This window comes from Notamacropus eugenii, chromosome 4 (genome assembly GCF_028372415.1).
Source record: "Notamacropus eugenii isolate mMacEug1 chromosome 4, mMacEug1.pri_v2, whole genome shotgun sequence".
NCBI classification, from domain to species: domain Eukaryota; kingdom Metazoa; phylum Chordata; class Mammalia; order Diprotodontia; family Macropodidae; genus Notamacropus; species Notamacropus eugenii.
The window spans coordinates 212,137,393-212,154,237 of record NC_092875.1 but is presented as its reverse complement, the minus strand read 5'-3'; the positions used below and the strand labels follow the sequence as shown (position 1 = coordinate 212,154,237).

At 35.0% G+C, this 16,845-nt stretch overlaps 1 protein-coding gene across 5 annotated transcripts in view; it reads right to left on the bottom strand.

Moving 5' to 3' along the window:
* NETO1 (neuropilin and tolloid like 1) overlaps positions 1 to 16,845 on the bottom strand; it is a 232,294-nt gene that overhangs the window by 87,476 nt on the left and 127,973 nt on the right. For 4 of the 5 annotated variants that reach the window (XM_072604106.1, XM_072604107.1, XM_072604108.1 and 1 more), the window contains 2 exons: positions 5,443 to 5,484; positions 5,202 to 5,329 (listed from right to left, as the gene is read on the bottom strand). The exons of the other annotated variant lie outside the window; for it this stretch is intronic. In XM_072604106.1, the coding sequence (XP_072460207.1) occupies positions 5,202 to 5,329; positions 5,443 to 5,484 (170 nt within the window). The remainder of the gene's footprint in view (positions 1 to 5,201; positions 5,330 to 5,442; positions 5,485 to 16,845) is intronic. 5 annotated transcript variants of the gene reach the window in all.

Here is a 16,845-nt window from a genome sequence, read left to right as displayed (position 1 = left end):
AGGGAAGGGGGTGTTGGTTTACACTGTCTTGAAAACTGACAGCAAAAGCTAGTTATCATGAAGCAGGGAGGAGGGCTCCTGCTGTTCTCTAGGAAAAAGTCCTTTTAAAATATCCTCCATTGACAGGGATTTAGAATGAAATTGCTTCTACATACATCTTCCTTGCACATGGTTATTTTACAATCGTTATAATTCAAGGCATGATCAACCTCAAGTCTCATATAATTTTGAGCTAAAAGGTCTCCTAGGGAAACTCTTTTTGCATATCCTGGAATTCTCCAATTCTCCAAGGTTTAAGAAAAAGCATTTCCTCTGCCCTTTGGGGTATACGAGAGAATTTTAAAGATTTTACCTGGGTATTCTGATGCAATATCAGCATCTTGAGGGCAGGGAATATCTATTTTTTTTATATGTATCTATAGTATTTAATGAAAGTAGACACATAATAGATACTTCACGGATTTTATTGATGCTTTTGCTCATTGATGTTAGACTCAATGTCATATAAAGAATTTAGGTTGTCTATCAAAGTGAGTTCTCCCAGTACAGCACAGTAAGTGATCATTGGCAGTTTTGTCCACATGCTGGCAAAGTTACCTGCAGTCAGAGACTGGCAAACCTGTGTTCACTTTCCTATTTTGCATGCATCTCAGAGACATGGCTTCAATAGGAAAAAGCAAGTGAAAAAATATCTGTATTGAATTTTCATGTACAACTGGAGGTTACCTTTCAACTCTAGCATAGCTCCAATACTTCTTAATGAATAGTTAAATACAATTTTTAAAGAATTCTAATCCACTTTGCATCTATTGCTCTTCCTGGTTTCAACTTCTGGGAACAAGATACCCCTCTCAGGTTAAGCTCATCAATTGCTAACTCAATCCTTGATAAATATCACTTGTGTCAGTCTTCTCTCCCCTCTGATTGAAGGACAGGAGGATGAAGTAGCAAACTTCTCCCAATATTTTCCTTTATAGAGGGCAGAAGGTGGACTCTCAGGTCATTCCACTTTACATCTTAAGCTCTCTCTTGTTTCAGCTCCACATAACAAGATGCTCATAGCGCCCTCCTAGCCAACACCCTCCTTTTTATCCTCCTGTTGTGTACTGTCTCCATTCCCCCATTAGATTATAAGCTTCTTGAAGTCAAGAACTGTCTTTCTTTTTATTAATTGTATCCCCCTTGCTTAGCACAGTCCCCAGTACATTGTAGATGTTTAACAAATGTTTGCTAGATTATTGGATAAATTAACCCTTCTTGTATTAACTCTAATTGTATAAATTTGGGTAGTCAGCTAATTCTATCTATTTACTTTCTAAATATGATAAATATATTAATATATAATACAATCAAGTCAATAATCATTTATTACAACCTTATATATTCACATATAGTAAAATCAAGTCAACAATTATTTATTAATTATTTACTTACTATGTGATAGGCATTCTACTAATCACTGGAGGTACAAACGTTAAAAAGATAGTTCCTGTCCTCAAAAAGTATACCTTCTAATGGGGAGACAACATGTAAATAATTAGGCAGATACAAAGTAGAAGATTAGATAGATAGTCCATACATTTCTATTGTATCAAGTTGTTTACATTTTGGGCGTATATATGTGTAAATATACATTTGTGTGTGTGTGTATCTCTCTCTCTCTCTCTCTCTCTCTCTATCTATCTATCTATATAATATGTATATATGTAACTACAAATGCCTTCTCTTTTAATGCCTTACATCTACTCTGTGTGTGTGTGTATCTGTGTCTGTGTATGTATACAGAGTAGCAAATATCAAAATGAAACTATAGATACTTAAGGGTGGATGTGAGGTAGGAATGCTTTCCAGGCTGGCTGTAGACAGAAGTTGGCATGCCTCTTTTTTGTCGTCCTTTTATATATGTGGGTATATACATATGTAAATACATATACACATGTGCATACATACATACATACACTGAATAGCTGCAAGACACTAAGAGAGGGGAAGGCATTCACAGCTATAAGGAATAAGGATGGTATCCTGAAGTAGGCAGAATTTGATCCAAGTTTTAGAGGAAGTCAAATAAACTAAGACCTTAAGTTCTGGAGTCAGAGAATTCCTATTTGGGGGATAGCTAACACAAAAATAAGGTGACAGAAGATTAAATGTTATTTTTGATGAGTTCCAAGTAGACTAGTGCTCCTGGAATGTAGTGCATGGAAATAAAATGTAAGAAAACTGAAAAGGTTGGAAGGCAACAGGCTATGAAGAACTTTAATTGTTTTTTTGGGGGGGGGCGGGTTACATTATGAACCTGGAGATAATAGGGAGCCATTGGAGCTTACTGAGTGAGGTTAGGAAATTGAGGGGTATGTAACATGATCAGATTTATGTTTTAGAATAATCACCTTGATGGCAGAGTGGAGAATAGACTATAGTGGGGGATATATTTCGTTAGTCTAAACAGTAGAACCAGGAATAGGGTGAATTTGTAAGAGGGGAAAGAAATGTATATGAGAAATATTGTGAAGATAAGAGTGATGAGATTTGAAATGGATTAGATATGTGGAATCAGTGAGAATAAGGTCAGAGGGAGAGAAAGGGAATACGTATTTATGTAGTACCTCTTATGTTCCAGGCACTATAGTGAGCACTTTATGAATATTATCACATTTGATGCCCACTACAACTCTAGTAGGAAGGTGCTGTTATTATCCCTATTTTACAGTAGAGTATGCTAATGTAGAGAGGTAAAGTCAAGTATGACATCAAGATTGTGGACCTTGGTGACTGGGAGTGTGGATATTTCCTTAATCATAAAAGAGAAGTTGAAAAGAGAGGAGAATTTTGGAGGAAAGAAAATGTTCTATTTTTGACAGATTTAGGTTAAAATGCCTAAAGGATAATCAATTTGAGATGCCCCAAAGGTAGTCACTAGAGCTTGATGTATAAAATTGGGAATTATTTGTATAGAGACAACAACTGAGCTCTTGGGAGGTGAAGAGATAATCAAGTGAGATGGTATGGAAGGGGAAAAGGGTCCAGGAGAGAGCCTTGGGGGTCCTTTTTCAATTGAACTGATACTTCCATTCTAACTGCACACTTTCTAACTTCACCTGTATCCTCAGTGCTACCAAATGATACTTTTTCACAATCCTTACTGGTTCATACTCTCCATAGCTCATTGAAACATCCCTCCCACCCCACCACACCTTTCTTTAGTCCCCATTCTCTAGTTTTTCCCTTCCCACTTTGTTCTTAACAGATAACCTTGTTATCTGTTACCTATCTCTAATTGGCCAATAGATATATACTAACTAAACATCATTTTCTAAACCCTTCCTCTGCACAACCTTCCCCTTTCCCTAAATGGTATACTTAGTGGCAATACTACCAACACTGCAGTAAACCAGGCTTGACTTTGGAGTCTACTTCAGCAATTTTCTGTAACTTACGCTACAAATTCAAAGAGATACCAAGTCTTTTTCATTTCTATTTTGGCTTGTAACTACTTTTTCTTTGTTTTCACTACAATCTGTAGTTCTGGCACTCACTCAGTTCTTCCTGAATACACTATTGGAACAGATGCTTAATTTATCTTCCTATCTTTAGGCTATCCTTTCCTCAATCCATAAGTCAGACAGTTATCTGATTAATATTCCTAAGATATTTATAGGTGCATGATACTCTTCTATTTCAAAACATTCAGTGTAACCTTATGTACCTTCAGACTGACATTCAAAGACCTCTGAAGCTCCATATTTACTTCATACTGTTTCACTTCATGTGGTCTATTTTCTTAGTCAAACTGGGCTACATTTTTGTCCTATATTCTTGCCCCATTTGCCCTCATTTCTTTGACTTTTCATAGGCTTCCTGAACTAGATTTTATCTTCCTCCAAACCCCAACTCTTTGTTTTGAAATATCTTTGTTGCTTCAAGATACAAGTAAAGACTCGGCAAAGATATAACTTCCTCCAGGATACTGTCTCTAACTTTCATATATTGGATTTGTAGCAATAACATACTTGAATTTATCTGTTGTATTTATCTTACTCTTGTGTGCATCAGAATTATTTGATATTTGTTTAATTTTCTCCCTTAACTTTAAACTCTTGGATACATCCCATCTGTCCCAGAGACTGCTGCCTATTAGATACTTTAAAAAATGTTTATTTCCCTAACATTGGTTGTAATGACTTGCATATAGAAGACATTAAATAAATGTTTATTGGGTCAATTGGTCACATATAATGAAGCAAATAATATCTGCATCTCACTCTATACATATAAACAAAAACCTCAGTAGATAGATAGATAGATAGATAGACAGACAGACAGACAGACAGACAGACAGACAGACAGATAGATAGATAGATAGATAGATAGATAGATAGATAGGTAGATAGATAGGTAGATAGATAGATAGATAGATAGATAGATAGATAGATAGATAGATAGATAGATAGATAGGTAGATAGATGATACATAGGTAAGTATTAGACATGTGTAGTTATGAATTGGTCTTTGAAAAAATAACTACTATATCAGTACTAAGAATTATTATTAAAAAGTATTAAGAGGTACAACATAATCAAAGACTAGAACAAATCAAAAATCTAAATAATTATGGACATCTAGCTATCATTTTACTCCATTTTTAAATGAGAAAAATCAAAAAGAATGGAGAAGAAAAAAAATGAAAGCTGTTTTATCAACAGTGACTTAAAATTATGTATCCTATAAACTCCCCCTGAAATTATGGCAGTGTCATAAATAAATAAGCATGGTTACATTAACATTTCAATTCAATAAATAACTTTAGGTCAAATTATATTGAAATGCAATGTACTTTACTCTGAAAAAACTCAACAATAAAGAGCAAAAATAATTAGGACCATAATGGATTTTTGAACTTTTTACTTATTATTAGCAGAATAAGTAAAGCTTTTTATAGGCTATTACCTATATTACAAAATTATTACTTTGGCACGGTATCAGCCTGTAAAGAGGTTGTAACTTTGGCAATTGAGAGATGACAGATCTCTTTCCAAAGTAGAAATAAAATACTTTACAAGTTCAAACTAGAAGTGGGATTTTAAAAGCACTAACCCCTCTCCCTTCATTTTTTAAAGAAATGTATGACATGGAGTTGATGGATAGTAAAGTCACTTTATAAATTGCCTGCCCAATCTTCAGTGGGATGGAAGACTGACCTTGGATCGTGGTGGGGCTCGAATGTACCATTTACAGTCAACTGCCTCAGTGGCAGAAGCTTTTCCTTCCTTCATAATTTGTACAGATTCCACAATTCCTTCAGGTCCGCCCATTTCAAACTCACACACTAAATAAAACACCAAAGAAACAAAACAAAGGGAACTTCAATAACAACCAAGAAACATTTTCTAAAACAAAAATCAAGACCTTGGGATATCATGAAATATCTAGTATACCAACCTGGTAATGGTTTCAAAACTCCAAGGTCCTTAAAGTCAGGATCTTAAAAATTGAGAAAAAACAATTAGTCCTATTCTGTATATTTTTACCAAAAAGTACTATATAGAAATATTCCATTTAAAAATTCAGGAAACTATCTGAAAGAATCAGTATATCTTGGTACATCAAATAGCCATTGCAAAGGAAAATTTTAAAATTTGATTTGCACCTGATTTATGTAAAAATTAAGTCTTTCTCAACTTCAGAGAAATTTTCTTCTTTAAGACTTTTTTGCTTCTTGACTTCATCATCTAAATATAATGTTGTGTGAAATATTTGTGACACTTTGCTGTCTTCTTATGAAATCTACCAAAAGTAGTCAAAGGTAGTAAGAGCAGTGAATATTCTACACATATTTACCTTGCAGAGTCACTGTGTCAGCCTTATTCGGATAGTTATTTACATAGACTATGTTCTGATATTTCATGCATGACGTTTATTTTGTTTGATTTTGCAGGTTAAGGACAGTATAAATAGTTGTGCCCTGTTCCAGTTTATAATTGTGCTAATGAAATCTCGAGTTTGGCGTTCATAATCTGAGGGATCAGTTCTCTTGTCTCAGGACTTAATATCCAACCTATGAGGCATTTGTAGCCAACATGTAGAAATTCCAGATTTCTCTTCCAGTGCCATTCTCATTATATACATTGTAGGTATCATTTAAAATACTTAATACAAGATTTCTACAAAATATATAACTCACAAATGTGAATACTTTGATATATGCTATTCAAATCTGACTTGTCGGACTTAAAAACAAATTAGAATAGCTTAATAAAAGTTATTTCTAGATATTAAGGGTGTGTGTGTGTGTTGTTGTTGCTGCTGTTATGGATGATGTTGTTAATTGTCCTTCATTCTCAGGAAGGTGATGCCATGACTTGCACATGAATTGGATTTAAGTGAGGGAGGGCTGTTCAAAGTCACCAGCCTCATTTTTTTTTCTTGAGTCATCTGGGTCCAGAGACAAGATATAGATCAAGATGACTGGAGATGGCCCCAGATGTCAGGAGATTTTATATAGATAGATAGATAGATAGATAGATAGATAGATAGATAGACAGATAGATAGATAGATATGCATATATAGATAGATAGAGATAGATAGATGTATATCTATCTATCTCTATCTATCTATCTATCTATCTATCTATCTATCTATCTATCTATCTATCTATCTATAGCCAATAATTGAATTACAGATGGGATTAATTCAGTGACCTTTACTATTGATGTCTGTGGTCAAATCAACAGGCTGCTTAGCTGTAGAAGACATGACAATAGGTGAAATGATTGATTTAGAATACCACAGAGTAGTTATTTCACTTATGTAGACTAAGCATAAAAATGCTGTACATGTCAAGTACTTTAACTCCATTTCTACAGCTCAGTTCATTATATTAGCCTTCAACACTTCTCTCCTGAGCTAATATAATAGACAATCACCTGATTTTCCTGTCTCCAGTTTCTCCTTTCCTAATTTATCCTTTATATAGAAGTCACAATAATGTTCCTAATCATTTGATCATATGACCATATATTTTAATATATATATGTATACATATATATTTACATAGGAGGCCCCTTAGTGGTCATCTAGACAACTCATATATTTTACTGACAAGAAAACAAAAATTCAGAAATTTTAAGTGCGTTGCCCAACACATCTCAGGAAGAGGCAAGATTCAGATTAAGCTCTCCTTATTCCAAATCTAACACTATTTCCCCCACATTATTCTACTTTCATGTCAAATGTCCCTACAGAAAAATATTTAGTGGTTTGTTCTACTTTGTCTTATAAAATACAATGCAACCTCCATAGTCTGCATTTAAAATCTTCACATATTTTGTGTTCTATCTACCTTTCTAAGTTTTATTTCACAGTCCTTCCTTTTACTAGGATCACCTTTGCTGAAATGAAGCCAGTTTCAAATTACATAACATAGATACGTAGTAAATCCAGTCAGCCTGGTAGCATGACGTTATCCAGTTCTATTTCAACATTAACTAAGAGGGTGCAAAGGATACAGAGTAGGGGTTTGACAATGCTTAGATATTGATAGGAAAAAAGCAAGGGTCATGAGAAATTACTTCTTGGAGCCAAGATGGTGGAGTAAACAGTAAATCACTGTAACCATTTCAAATTCACCTCCAAACAAACGTAAACCATAAAAGCACCCCCAACAAATCCTGGAATAGCAGAACCAGCAAAAATGGGCTGAAATAATATTTTACCCAAGAAACTTGGAAGATTGACAAGAAGAGTCCCTTTCATTTAGATAAGAACTTTCCAGAATAGGAAGCATTGCAGCAAGCCCCACTTTAGAAAATTAGTATGAGATCCTGAACCCCACTGAGCTGGAGCAAGCAAACATCAGCACTAGAGCTCCCCCATATGCCTTAGCATAACCAGGGGAATTAGCAGAGGCAAACTCTGAAAACTACCATATACTTCACTGTAGTCCTAGACAAACAGGCATCCTCAGGATGGCTAGACCTCCATGTGATTCAAGACAGCCCAAGGCAAATAGGCATCCTATGGTATCCAGTCATCCATGCCCTTAGCCCTGGAGAAATTCAGAAACACCCCATAGGGCTTAAGCATATGCCAGGCACCACCAGTAGGACCCAAGCTCAGCCCCAGGTAAGCTGCCAGACCCGTATAACCTTCAGAAGTACCACTCACCCCCACCCTATCCCTTCATCACAGCACCAGATGCAAGGTCCCCCAGGGCCTCAGCACAACATCATTGCAACACGAGATAGAGAGCTAGGGCTTACCGCTACTGGCATAAGAAACCTGAGACAATGCCCTTTCCACCCCAGGTACAGAGCTCAAATTTAAAAGAAAGTAAAAAGGCCAAAAAAAAAAAAAATATATTAGCAAAGTACAATGAAAAGGGAATCTGACCACAGGAAGTTATTATGGCAACAGAGAAGACCAAGACAGAAACTCAGAAGAAGACAATGTCAAAACACCTGTAGGCAAAACCCCAAAGAAAATAGAAAATGTTCTCAAGTTCAGAAAGAACTTAGAAAGGAGCTTAAAAATCATATAAGAGAGGTAGAAGAAAAAAACAAGAAAAGAAATGAGTGATATAAGAGAATTATGAAAAAAGAGTCAATTGTTTGGAAGTCAATAGCTTGCTTAAAAGTAGAATTGGACAAATGGAAGATGAAAAACAAAAATCCACTGAAGAAAACAATTTCTAAAAAATTACAATTGGTAAAATGAAAAGAAAATTATTGAGAAAAAAATAACTCATTACATTTAGAATTGGGCAAGTGGAAGTTAACAGTGGAATCTATGAGACATCAAGAATCAATCCAATAATTTTGGAAGAATGAAAAAAATGGAAGAAAATGCAAAATGCCTCATAAAGAAAAAAGAAAGCTGATGTGGAAAACAGATCCAGAAGAAACAATATCAGAATCATTGAACTATCTGAAAGTCATAATCAAAAGACCTTGACAGCATGTTTCAAGAAATTACCAAGGGAAATTGTCCTGATATGCTGGAATCAGAGGGTAAAAAAAAGCATGGTATGAATCTACAACGACTTCAGCAAAGAAATCTGCAAAGTGAAATATGAAGAAACTTTATATCCAAATTTCAGAACTACAAAATCAAAGAAAATAATACTACAAGTAGCCAGAAAGAAACAATTTGAATATAGGGGAATCACAATCAGGATTTCACAGGATTTGGTAGCTGTAACATTAAAGGACTGGAGGTAATGGAACATAATACTCCAGAAGGCAAAGGAGCTAGGACTACAACCAAAAATCATGTAGCCAGCAAAATAAGAAATAGTACATGTAGAAGGAAGATACACACATACACATACACACATACACACACACACACTACAGGTATTAGGTGAATTTAAGAAAATGACATAAAAATATTGAGGAATGAGAAAGAAGAGTACAATGGGTGCAGAAGGAAGGAAAAGGTAGAATGGGCTACATGAAAATACCTTTCACATGAAAAGGCATGAAAGACCTATTGCAGTGGAGGGAAAGACGGGAGAGTGGGCAAAGAGCATTGTTTGATGCTTACTTTCATCAGTATTAATTCAAAGAGGGAATCAGATACACAATCAGTTGAATATAGAAATGTATCTTACCTGACAGGGACATAGAGGAGATCATGTAAAGGCAGTGGGGGATGAGGACTGACAGAAGAAAGGGAAAATAAGCAGAAGTGGAAGACAGAAGCAAATCACTGGTAAGAAAAGAAAGTGTGAAAGGAGAGAGAAGACAAATAGGAGGAAGAGTAGCATAGGGGGAAATACACAGGGAGTGAACATGACTAGGAATATGAATGGGATGAACTCTTTCATAATAAAGAAACAGATAGCAGGGTGAATCAAAAAAAAGAGAATCCTATAATATCTTGTTTACAATAAGCACACTTAAAGCAGAGAAACACACAGAGAAAAGGTAAGGGGCTGGATCAGGATTTAGAGATCATAAAAAAGGGAAAAGGAATGCATATGCAAAAATATTTATAGCAACGCTTTTCATGATGGCAAAATATTGGAAACTGAGAGGATGCTCATCAGTCGAGAAATGGCTGAACAAGTAGTTGTATATGATTACTATTGGACAATGAGAAATAATGAAAAGGTAGATTATAGAAAAGCTTGGAAAGACTTGTATGAGCTGATACAAAATGAAATGAACAGAAGTAGGAAGGCATTGTACAGAGTATCAGCAATATTGTATGATGATCAGCTATGAATGACTCAGCTTTTCTCAGCAACAAAATTATCCAAGATAAGTACAAAAGACTGACGAAGGAAAATGCTATCCATATTCACATAAAGAAGTGATGGATTCTGAATGAAGATCAAAGCATGCTTCCTTCACTTACTTTATTATTTCTTGGTTTTTTTTCTTTTTGGTTTGTTTCTTCTTTCACAATTGTGACTAATATGGAATTATTTTTACATGTCAGCACATGTATAAACTATATAAACATGCCTACCATTTTCAGAAGAGGGAAGGGGAGGGAAGCAATGAGGAGGGAGAAAAATTTGGAGCTCAAAATCTTGTATAGATGAATGCTAAAAAAATGTTGACATGTAACTGGAAAAAGAGAATACTACATTTTTAAAAAAAGCATGAGTCATGACTTGATAAAGTGCTGAGACACTGAGGGATTGGAAGGCTTTTTAAGAGCAAAGAATACAGAAGTGGAGCCAAATGGGCAGAGTACAGACTCTGCCAAGCTCTCCCCAAACTCCAGCACATACTTTTAAATAATGACTCTAAACAACTTCTAGAGTAGCAGAATCTACAAAAAGATGGAACAAAACTATTTTTTCCAGCTCAAAACAACTTAGAACTTTGGCAGGAAAGTTCTGTTGCACCAGGATGAGAGAAAAGTGCAGTCCAGCACAGGCCACACCAGCACAGACCTAGACCCAGCAAACCATGGATAATCCTAGGGGTAACTGAATCAGTGGCAGCAGTGACAGTTTTCAGATCACTCAGCCCACAGATACCAAAGATAACTTAGAAATTTAGCAGGAAAGTTCTGCCACACCTGGGTTAGAATGGAGCACAGTCCAAAGCAGGCTATGCTAGCACAGCCCTGGTCTCACCAAACCAGGAGAAGAACATGGGAACCACTGAATCAGCAACAGCATCAGCTGTTATCATCAGATATCATCATCTGATATCATCAGATATCTCAGCCCACATTCAGTAAGGGGGTTGAATAACTAGTCAGAAGATCATAATGATCTCTTTGATGGAACTATGGGCAGGACTCTGTTGCTCTGCCAGTACTTGGATTGGGTCACTATCCTGTGTGGCAGTCACAGGGCAAGGAGGAATACTAGGACACCAAAGCTTGTAGACACAGTGGTTCAGGGACCCTCCTCAAAGTTCCAGAAAAGAATGACTAATCACTCATAGATCAGAGCACAAAGCAGGAGATCTCATTAGATCTTACCAACTTATAAAAAACTGAAAACTAAGAGGTCCCTAGAGGCATCTCTAAAAATAGCTACATAAAATTCCTAAATTTTGGGACAGGTGGAAGCACCAACTTCCCACCCTGGAAGCAGAGCACTGCTTTAGCCAAGAGTTAAAAATCAAGTAATAGGTTGGGGAAATGAGAAACACAAGAAAATTTTCTGATCATGGAAAGTTACTATAGTAACAAGGAAGATCAAAATGCACACTCAAAAGAAGACAAGGTCAAAGCTCCTACATCTAAAGCCTCCAAAGGAACATAATATGAACTGATTTTAGGCCATAGAAGAGCTCAAAAAAGATACTGAAAATCAAGTAAGATAAGTAGAGGAAAAATGTGGCAGAGAAATGAGAGTGATGCAAGAAAATTGTGAAAAAAAGTCAACAACTTGGTAGAGAAGACACCAAAAAGTACTCAAGAAATTAACACTTTAAAAAACAGACAAGGTCAAATGGTAAAAGAGGCACAAAAATTTAGTGAAGAGAAAAATAAAAACCTCCCTTAAAAAGCAGAATTGACTAAATGGAAAAGGAGGTAGCAAGGTTCAGTGAAGAAAATAATTCCTTAAAATTTAGAATGAAGGAAATAGAAGCTAATGATTTTATGAGAAATAAAGAAATAAAATAAAACTAAAAGAATGAAAAAAAATAGAGGACAAAGTCAAATATCTCAATGGAAAACCAACTGACCTGGAAAATTAATACAGAAGAGATAATTTAAAAATGATTGGACTCCCTGAAATTTGTGATTAAAGAAAAAGAGTATAGGCATCATCTTTCAAGAAATTACCAAGGAATATTGTCTTGATATTCTGGAACCAGAGGATAAAATAGAAATTGAAACAATCCATTGATTGCCTTTTGAAAGAGATCTCAAAAGGAAAACTCCCAGGAACATTATAGACAAATTCCAGAACTCACACATCAAGGAGAAAATATTACAGACAACCAGAAAGTAAAAATTCACATATTAAGGAGCCACACAGTTAGGAAAACACAGATTTAGTAACTTCTACATGAAAGGACCTGGGCTTGGAGTATGATATTCTAGAGTAGTACTTCTTAAATTGTGGGTCATGACCCTATATGGTGTCATATAGCTGAATGTGGGGGATCATGAAAAATTTGGTAACATGCAATGACCAAAAAAGTAATTAAAAATCGAACACATGATGAATATGAGGTGTTTCTGGCAATGCATTCCCATGAAACTTTACTGTAGCCTTGGTTCTGAATGCACAATATGCACACTTTGCTCTGTGATTGTTTTCACACCATGCAATGCCAGCAAACACAGCCAAAAACACCTTGGCTCAGATTAGAGACTATTATATGTTATGAATTATAGTTTTTAATTTTTTGTTTTTTTACTGAACATACAAAATCATTAAATGAGTTTTGGCTTGGGATTGGGACAGAATTTCCAACAATTTCTGAAGTGGCCCTTAAGATATTTGTACCACTTTGTACTACATATTTATGTGAAGTTGCATTCTCAGCACTGCTGATTATAAAATGAAAAAAACTGATCAACTCTGAAAAATACTGATGATGTTCTATGTCCTACAATATCAAATATTCCACTAAGATTTACTTCTCTGTATGAAAATAGACTCTTGAGGCAAAACGCCTTCAATACCCAGAGACAGAACTATGGAATTGGATAGCAGATAGAAATAGACCATTTTCTTTCGTATTATGTTATGTTTTCTTTTGTTTTATGGTTTCCACCATTCATTTTAATTCTTCTATGCCACATGCATTTAATAGGAATGTACGTGTTGAGCCTATATAAGATTGTACATCATTTCAGAGAGGGAGTTGGGAAGGAGGGAGGCATAAGGGGGAGGGAATGGGAAAAATTTTAATATATATGGAAGTGATTATCGAACACTGAAAACAAATAAAATAATTCAATTTAAAAATAAAAAAACACATTCATCTTATTAGTATGTAAGTTTGATTTTATCTTTAATAAGTGGTAAAATTATATGTATATCAAATAATTATTGTAAAATAAATTTCTTTATAATTTATTATCAGTAAATGTTTGATTTGTACTCCTATTTTACTTACCTATAGACCCAGGGTCAGATAAAAATTTTTTGTTTGTGAGTGGGAAAAGTTTAAGAAGCCCTGTTCCAGTACACAAAGGAGTGAGTATTACAACCAAGAATCACCTACCCAGCAAAACTGAGTATAGCCTTTCAGGAGAAAAAAACTGGAAATTCAATGAAATAGAAGACTTTCAAGCATTCTTAATGAAAAGACCAGAGCTAAATAGAAAGTTTGACTGCAAACACAAGGCTTAAGAGAAGCATAAAAAGGTAAACAGGAAAGGGATATTATAATATATCTAATAATGTTAAACTGTTTATATTCCTGCACAGAAAGATGACACTTGAAAATATAGAGAGCAGAAATGTGACTTGAAAATGAAGGAATCATATCTAAAAAAATAAAATTAAGGAATATGGGAGAGGAATGTACTGGGAGAAAGAGAAAGGGAAAGGTAGAATTGGGCAAATTATTAGATATAAAAACTTTTTACAATGAAGGGAGGAGGTGAGCACAGTGAATGAACCTTACTCTCATCACAATTAGCCCAAAGAGGGAATAATATACACACTTAATTGGGCATAGAAATCTATCATCCTACAGGAAAGGAATGGAATAGCATAAGAGAAGGGAGTTGGATTGATTAGAAGGGAGGGCAGATTGGAAATGAGGTAGTCAGAAGCAAAACATTTTTGAGGAGGTGAAAGGAGAGAGACAATAGAAAAATGGGGGAGATGGGATGGATGGAAAAATAGCTAGCAATAGAAACTGTGGAAAAAACATGATGCAAGTTTCTCTGCTATAGGTCTCATTTCTCAAACATATGTAGAACTGAATCAAATTTATAAAAAATAAGAGCCATTACTCAATTGATTAATTATAAAAAGATACGGATAATTTTCAGATGAAGTAATCAAAGCTATCTATAGCCACATAAAAAAATGCTGTAACTCATAAGTAGTTGGAGAAATGTAAATTAAAACAATTGTGGGGTACTAACTCAGGCTGGCTAATATAATAGCAAAGGAAAATGAAAAATGGAGGGGATATGGGAAAAATGAGACATTAATGCATTGTTGGTGGAGTTGTCAACTGATTCAACCATTCTGTAGAGCAATTTGGAACTTTGAAAGAGCTATAAAATCATTCTAACACTTTCACCTAGCAATACTACTTCTAGGTCGATATCCCAAAAGACATTTTTTTAAAAGGGGAAAGACCTATATGCACAAAATATTTATAGCAGTTATTTTCTGGCAGCAAATATTTGGAAATTGAAGGCATGAACAGCAACTGAGGAGTGACTGAACATTTTTTGGCATGTGATTGTGATGGAATGCTGTTGTGTCATAAGAAATGATGAATAGGATGCTCTCAGAAAAATCTCCAAATGCTTACATGAGTTGAAGCAAAGTGAAATGCAATTTGTACAGAGTAATAACAATATTGTGCAATGATCAGCTGTGAATGACAGCTATTCTCAGCAATACAATGATCCAAGACAACCCCAAAGGATTTATGATGAAAAATGCTATCCATCCCCAGAGAGAGAACTGATGGTATCTAAATACGGATTGAAGCATACATTTTTAAACTTTATTTTTCTTGAGTTTTTTGTCTATGTTTTCTTTCACAAAATGACTTATGGACATGTTTTGCATGACTTCACATGTATAACCTATATTAAATTACTTGCCTTCTCAATGAGGGAATGGGAAGGGAGAATGGGAGATTATCTGGAAGTCAAAGTTTTAAGAATGAATGATAAAATTTTTCTGGCATGTAACTGGGGGAAAATAAAATACTAAATTTAAGAGAAGAACAAAGAATAAGTTTAGTATGAGTAGGCATGGAGAGATAGGGAAACATAAGGTATCAATTACATGAAATAATTTCAGAGTCTTTGAGCATAAAACTGGATCACTTGTGAATGACAGAGATCAAGATGTTGTTAATCCCTATGTTTGGCTCATGTCGAATGTCCACAAGTGTCAAGGAGATTGTTGATATCTTCTAGTTAAAGGGCAGCAGTTAGGCATCAAGAGTGGACGGATAATGACCTGGGGGCTGACAGATAAAAGCTACAAGGATCTGGATGATATGCTAAATTTGGATAGCATCAGCTGTGAAAGAGGAGAGCTGAGTCATTCTGGCAATGAGAGAGTCTATAAGTAGCCATGGGAAGCAAGGAGTATTCTGTCTCCCACTCCAGGAGAAGATTATTGGGAGAGGGGCACAGAGAAGACTATGTTAGAAAATGGAGCCATTGCTAGAGAGGGAGGCCGGGGATATACTGTGTTATGAGAGAAACGAAGTCTGAGTACAAGAAGATGAATGAAGCATGAGTGGAAGAGGTCCTAGCATGATGGGAAATTTTATTACATTGCCTCATTTACCTTCTTTAAGGGTGTTTTTATTCCCTCATGAATCAGCTCTCAGGTATTGCTACTTCTACAAAATCTTATCTCCCCATCTAAAAGAGATCTTTTCTTATTCAAAAGTTCCTGCCTAAGTTTTCTATCTTTAAGACAACATTATATATGGTATTATAGTGTTTTACTTTGTGTGTGTGTCTTATTCCCCAGTAAAATATAATTCCTTGATAGTAGTAATGGTATTAAGATATATACATTTGTAATATGTCTGTATGTATGTAAATATGCATAAAATATGTATGTATATGTATGATTATATTGATGTACAGAGTACTTATACTATGTCTCTAAAATATTAAAAACAAACAAATTAATAAATTTGGGGAAAAGTGAAAAAATAAGACTGATAGAAATAAAAATCAAATGTAAAGAAAATTTGAAAAAGATAGGAAATAGACAAAATTTCCATAATTCCATTTGAAATATGCCTTGATATAAAGGACATAAGTAGAATGTACAATCAGAATCAATTATAAATAAAGATTATGTTTGGGAACCAGAGAATTTGCAAGAATATCAGAAGAAAGAACAGAAAAGAAAGAAAAGGAGCTCTCTCAGCTACACATTGGACTCCAGATGAAATGGCATGCTTTGACTGTCTCTTGCTCTGTCTTGTCTCTGTCTCTCTGTCTGTCTGTCTCTTTTCTTTTTGAACTTGCTACATTTGATACTGAGTAGTTCTTTTACCTCTACTAAGGCTAACACAAGGCTAGACACTTAGTAGGCACTTAGCAAGCATTTGAACTATAACTAACAAATACAGGAGGCAATGTGGTAAACTGGTAAAATGACTAGGCCAAGAATAAGTGGTATATTTTCTCCTTCAGGTTCTACTGTTTATAAAGCTGCTTGACTTTACACCATTGACTAAACCTTTCCGAAG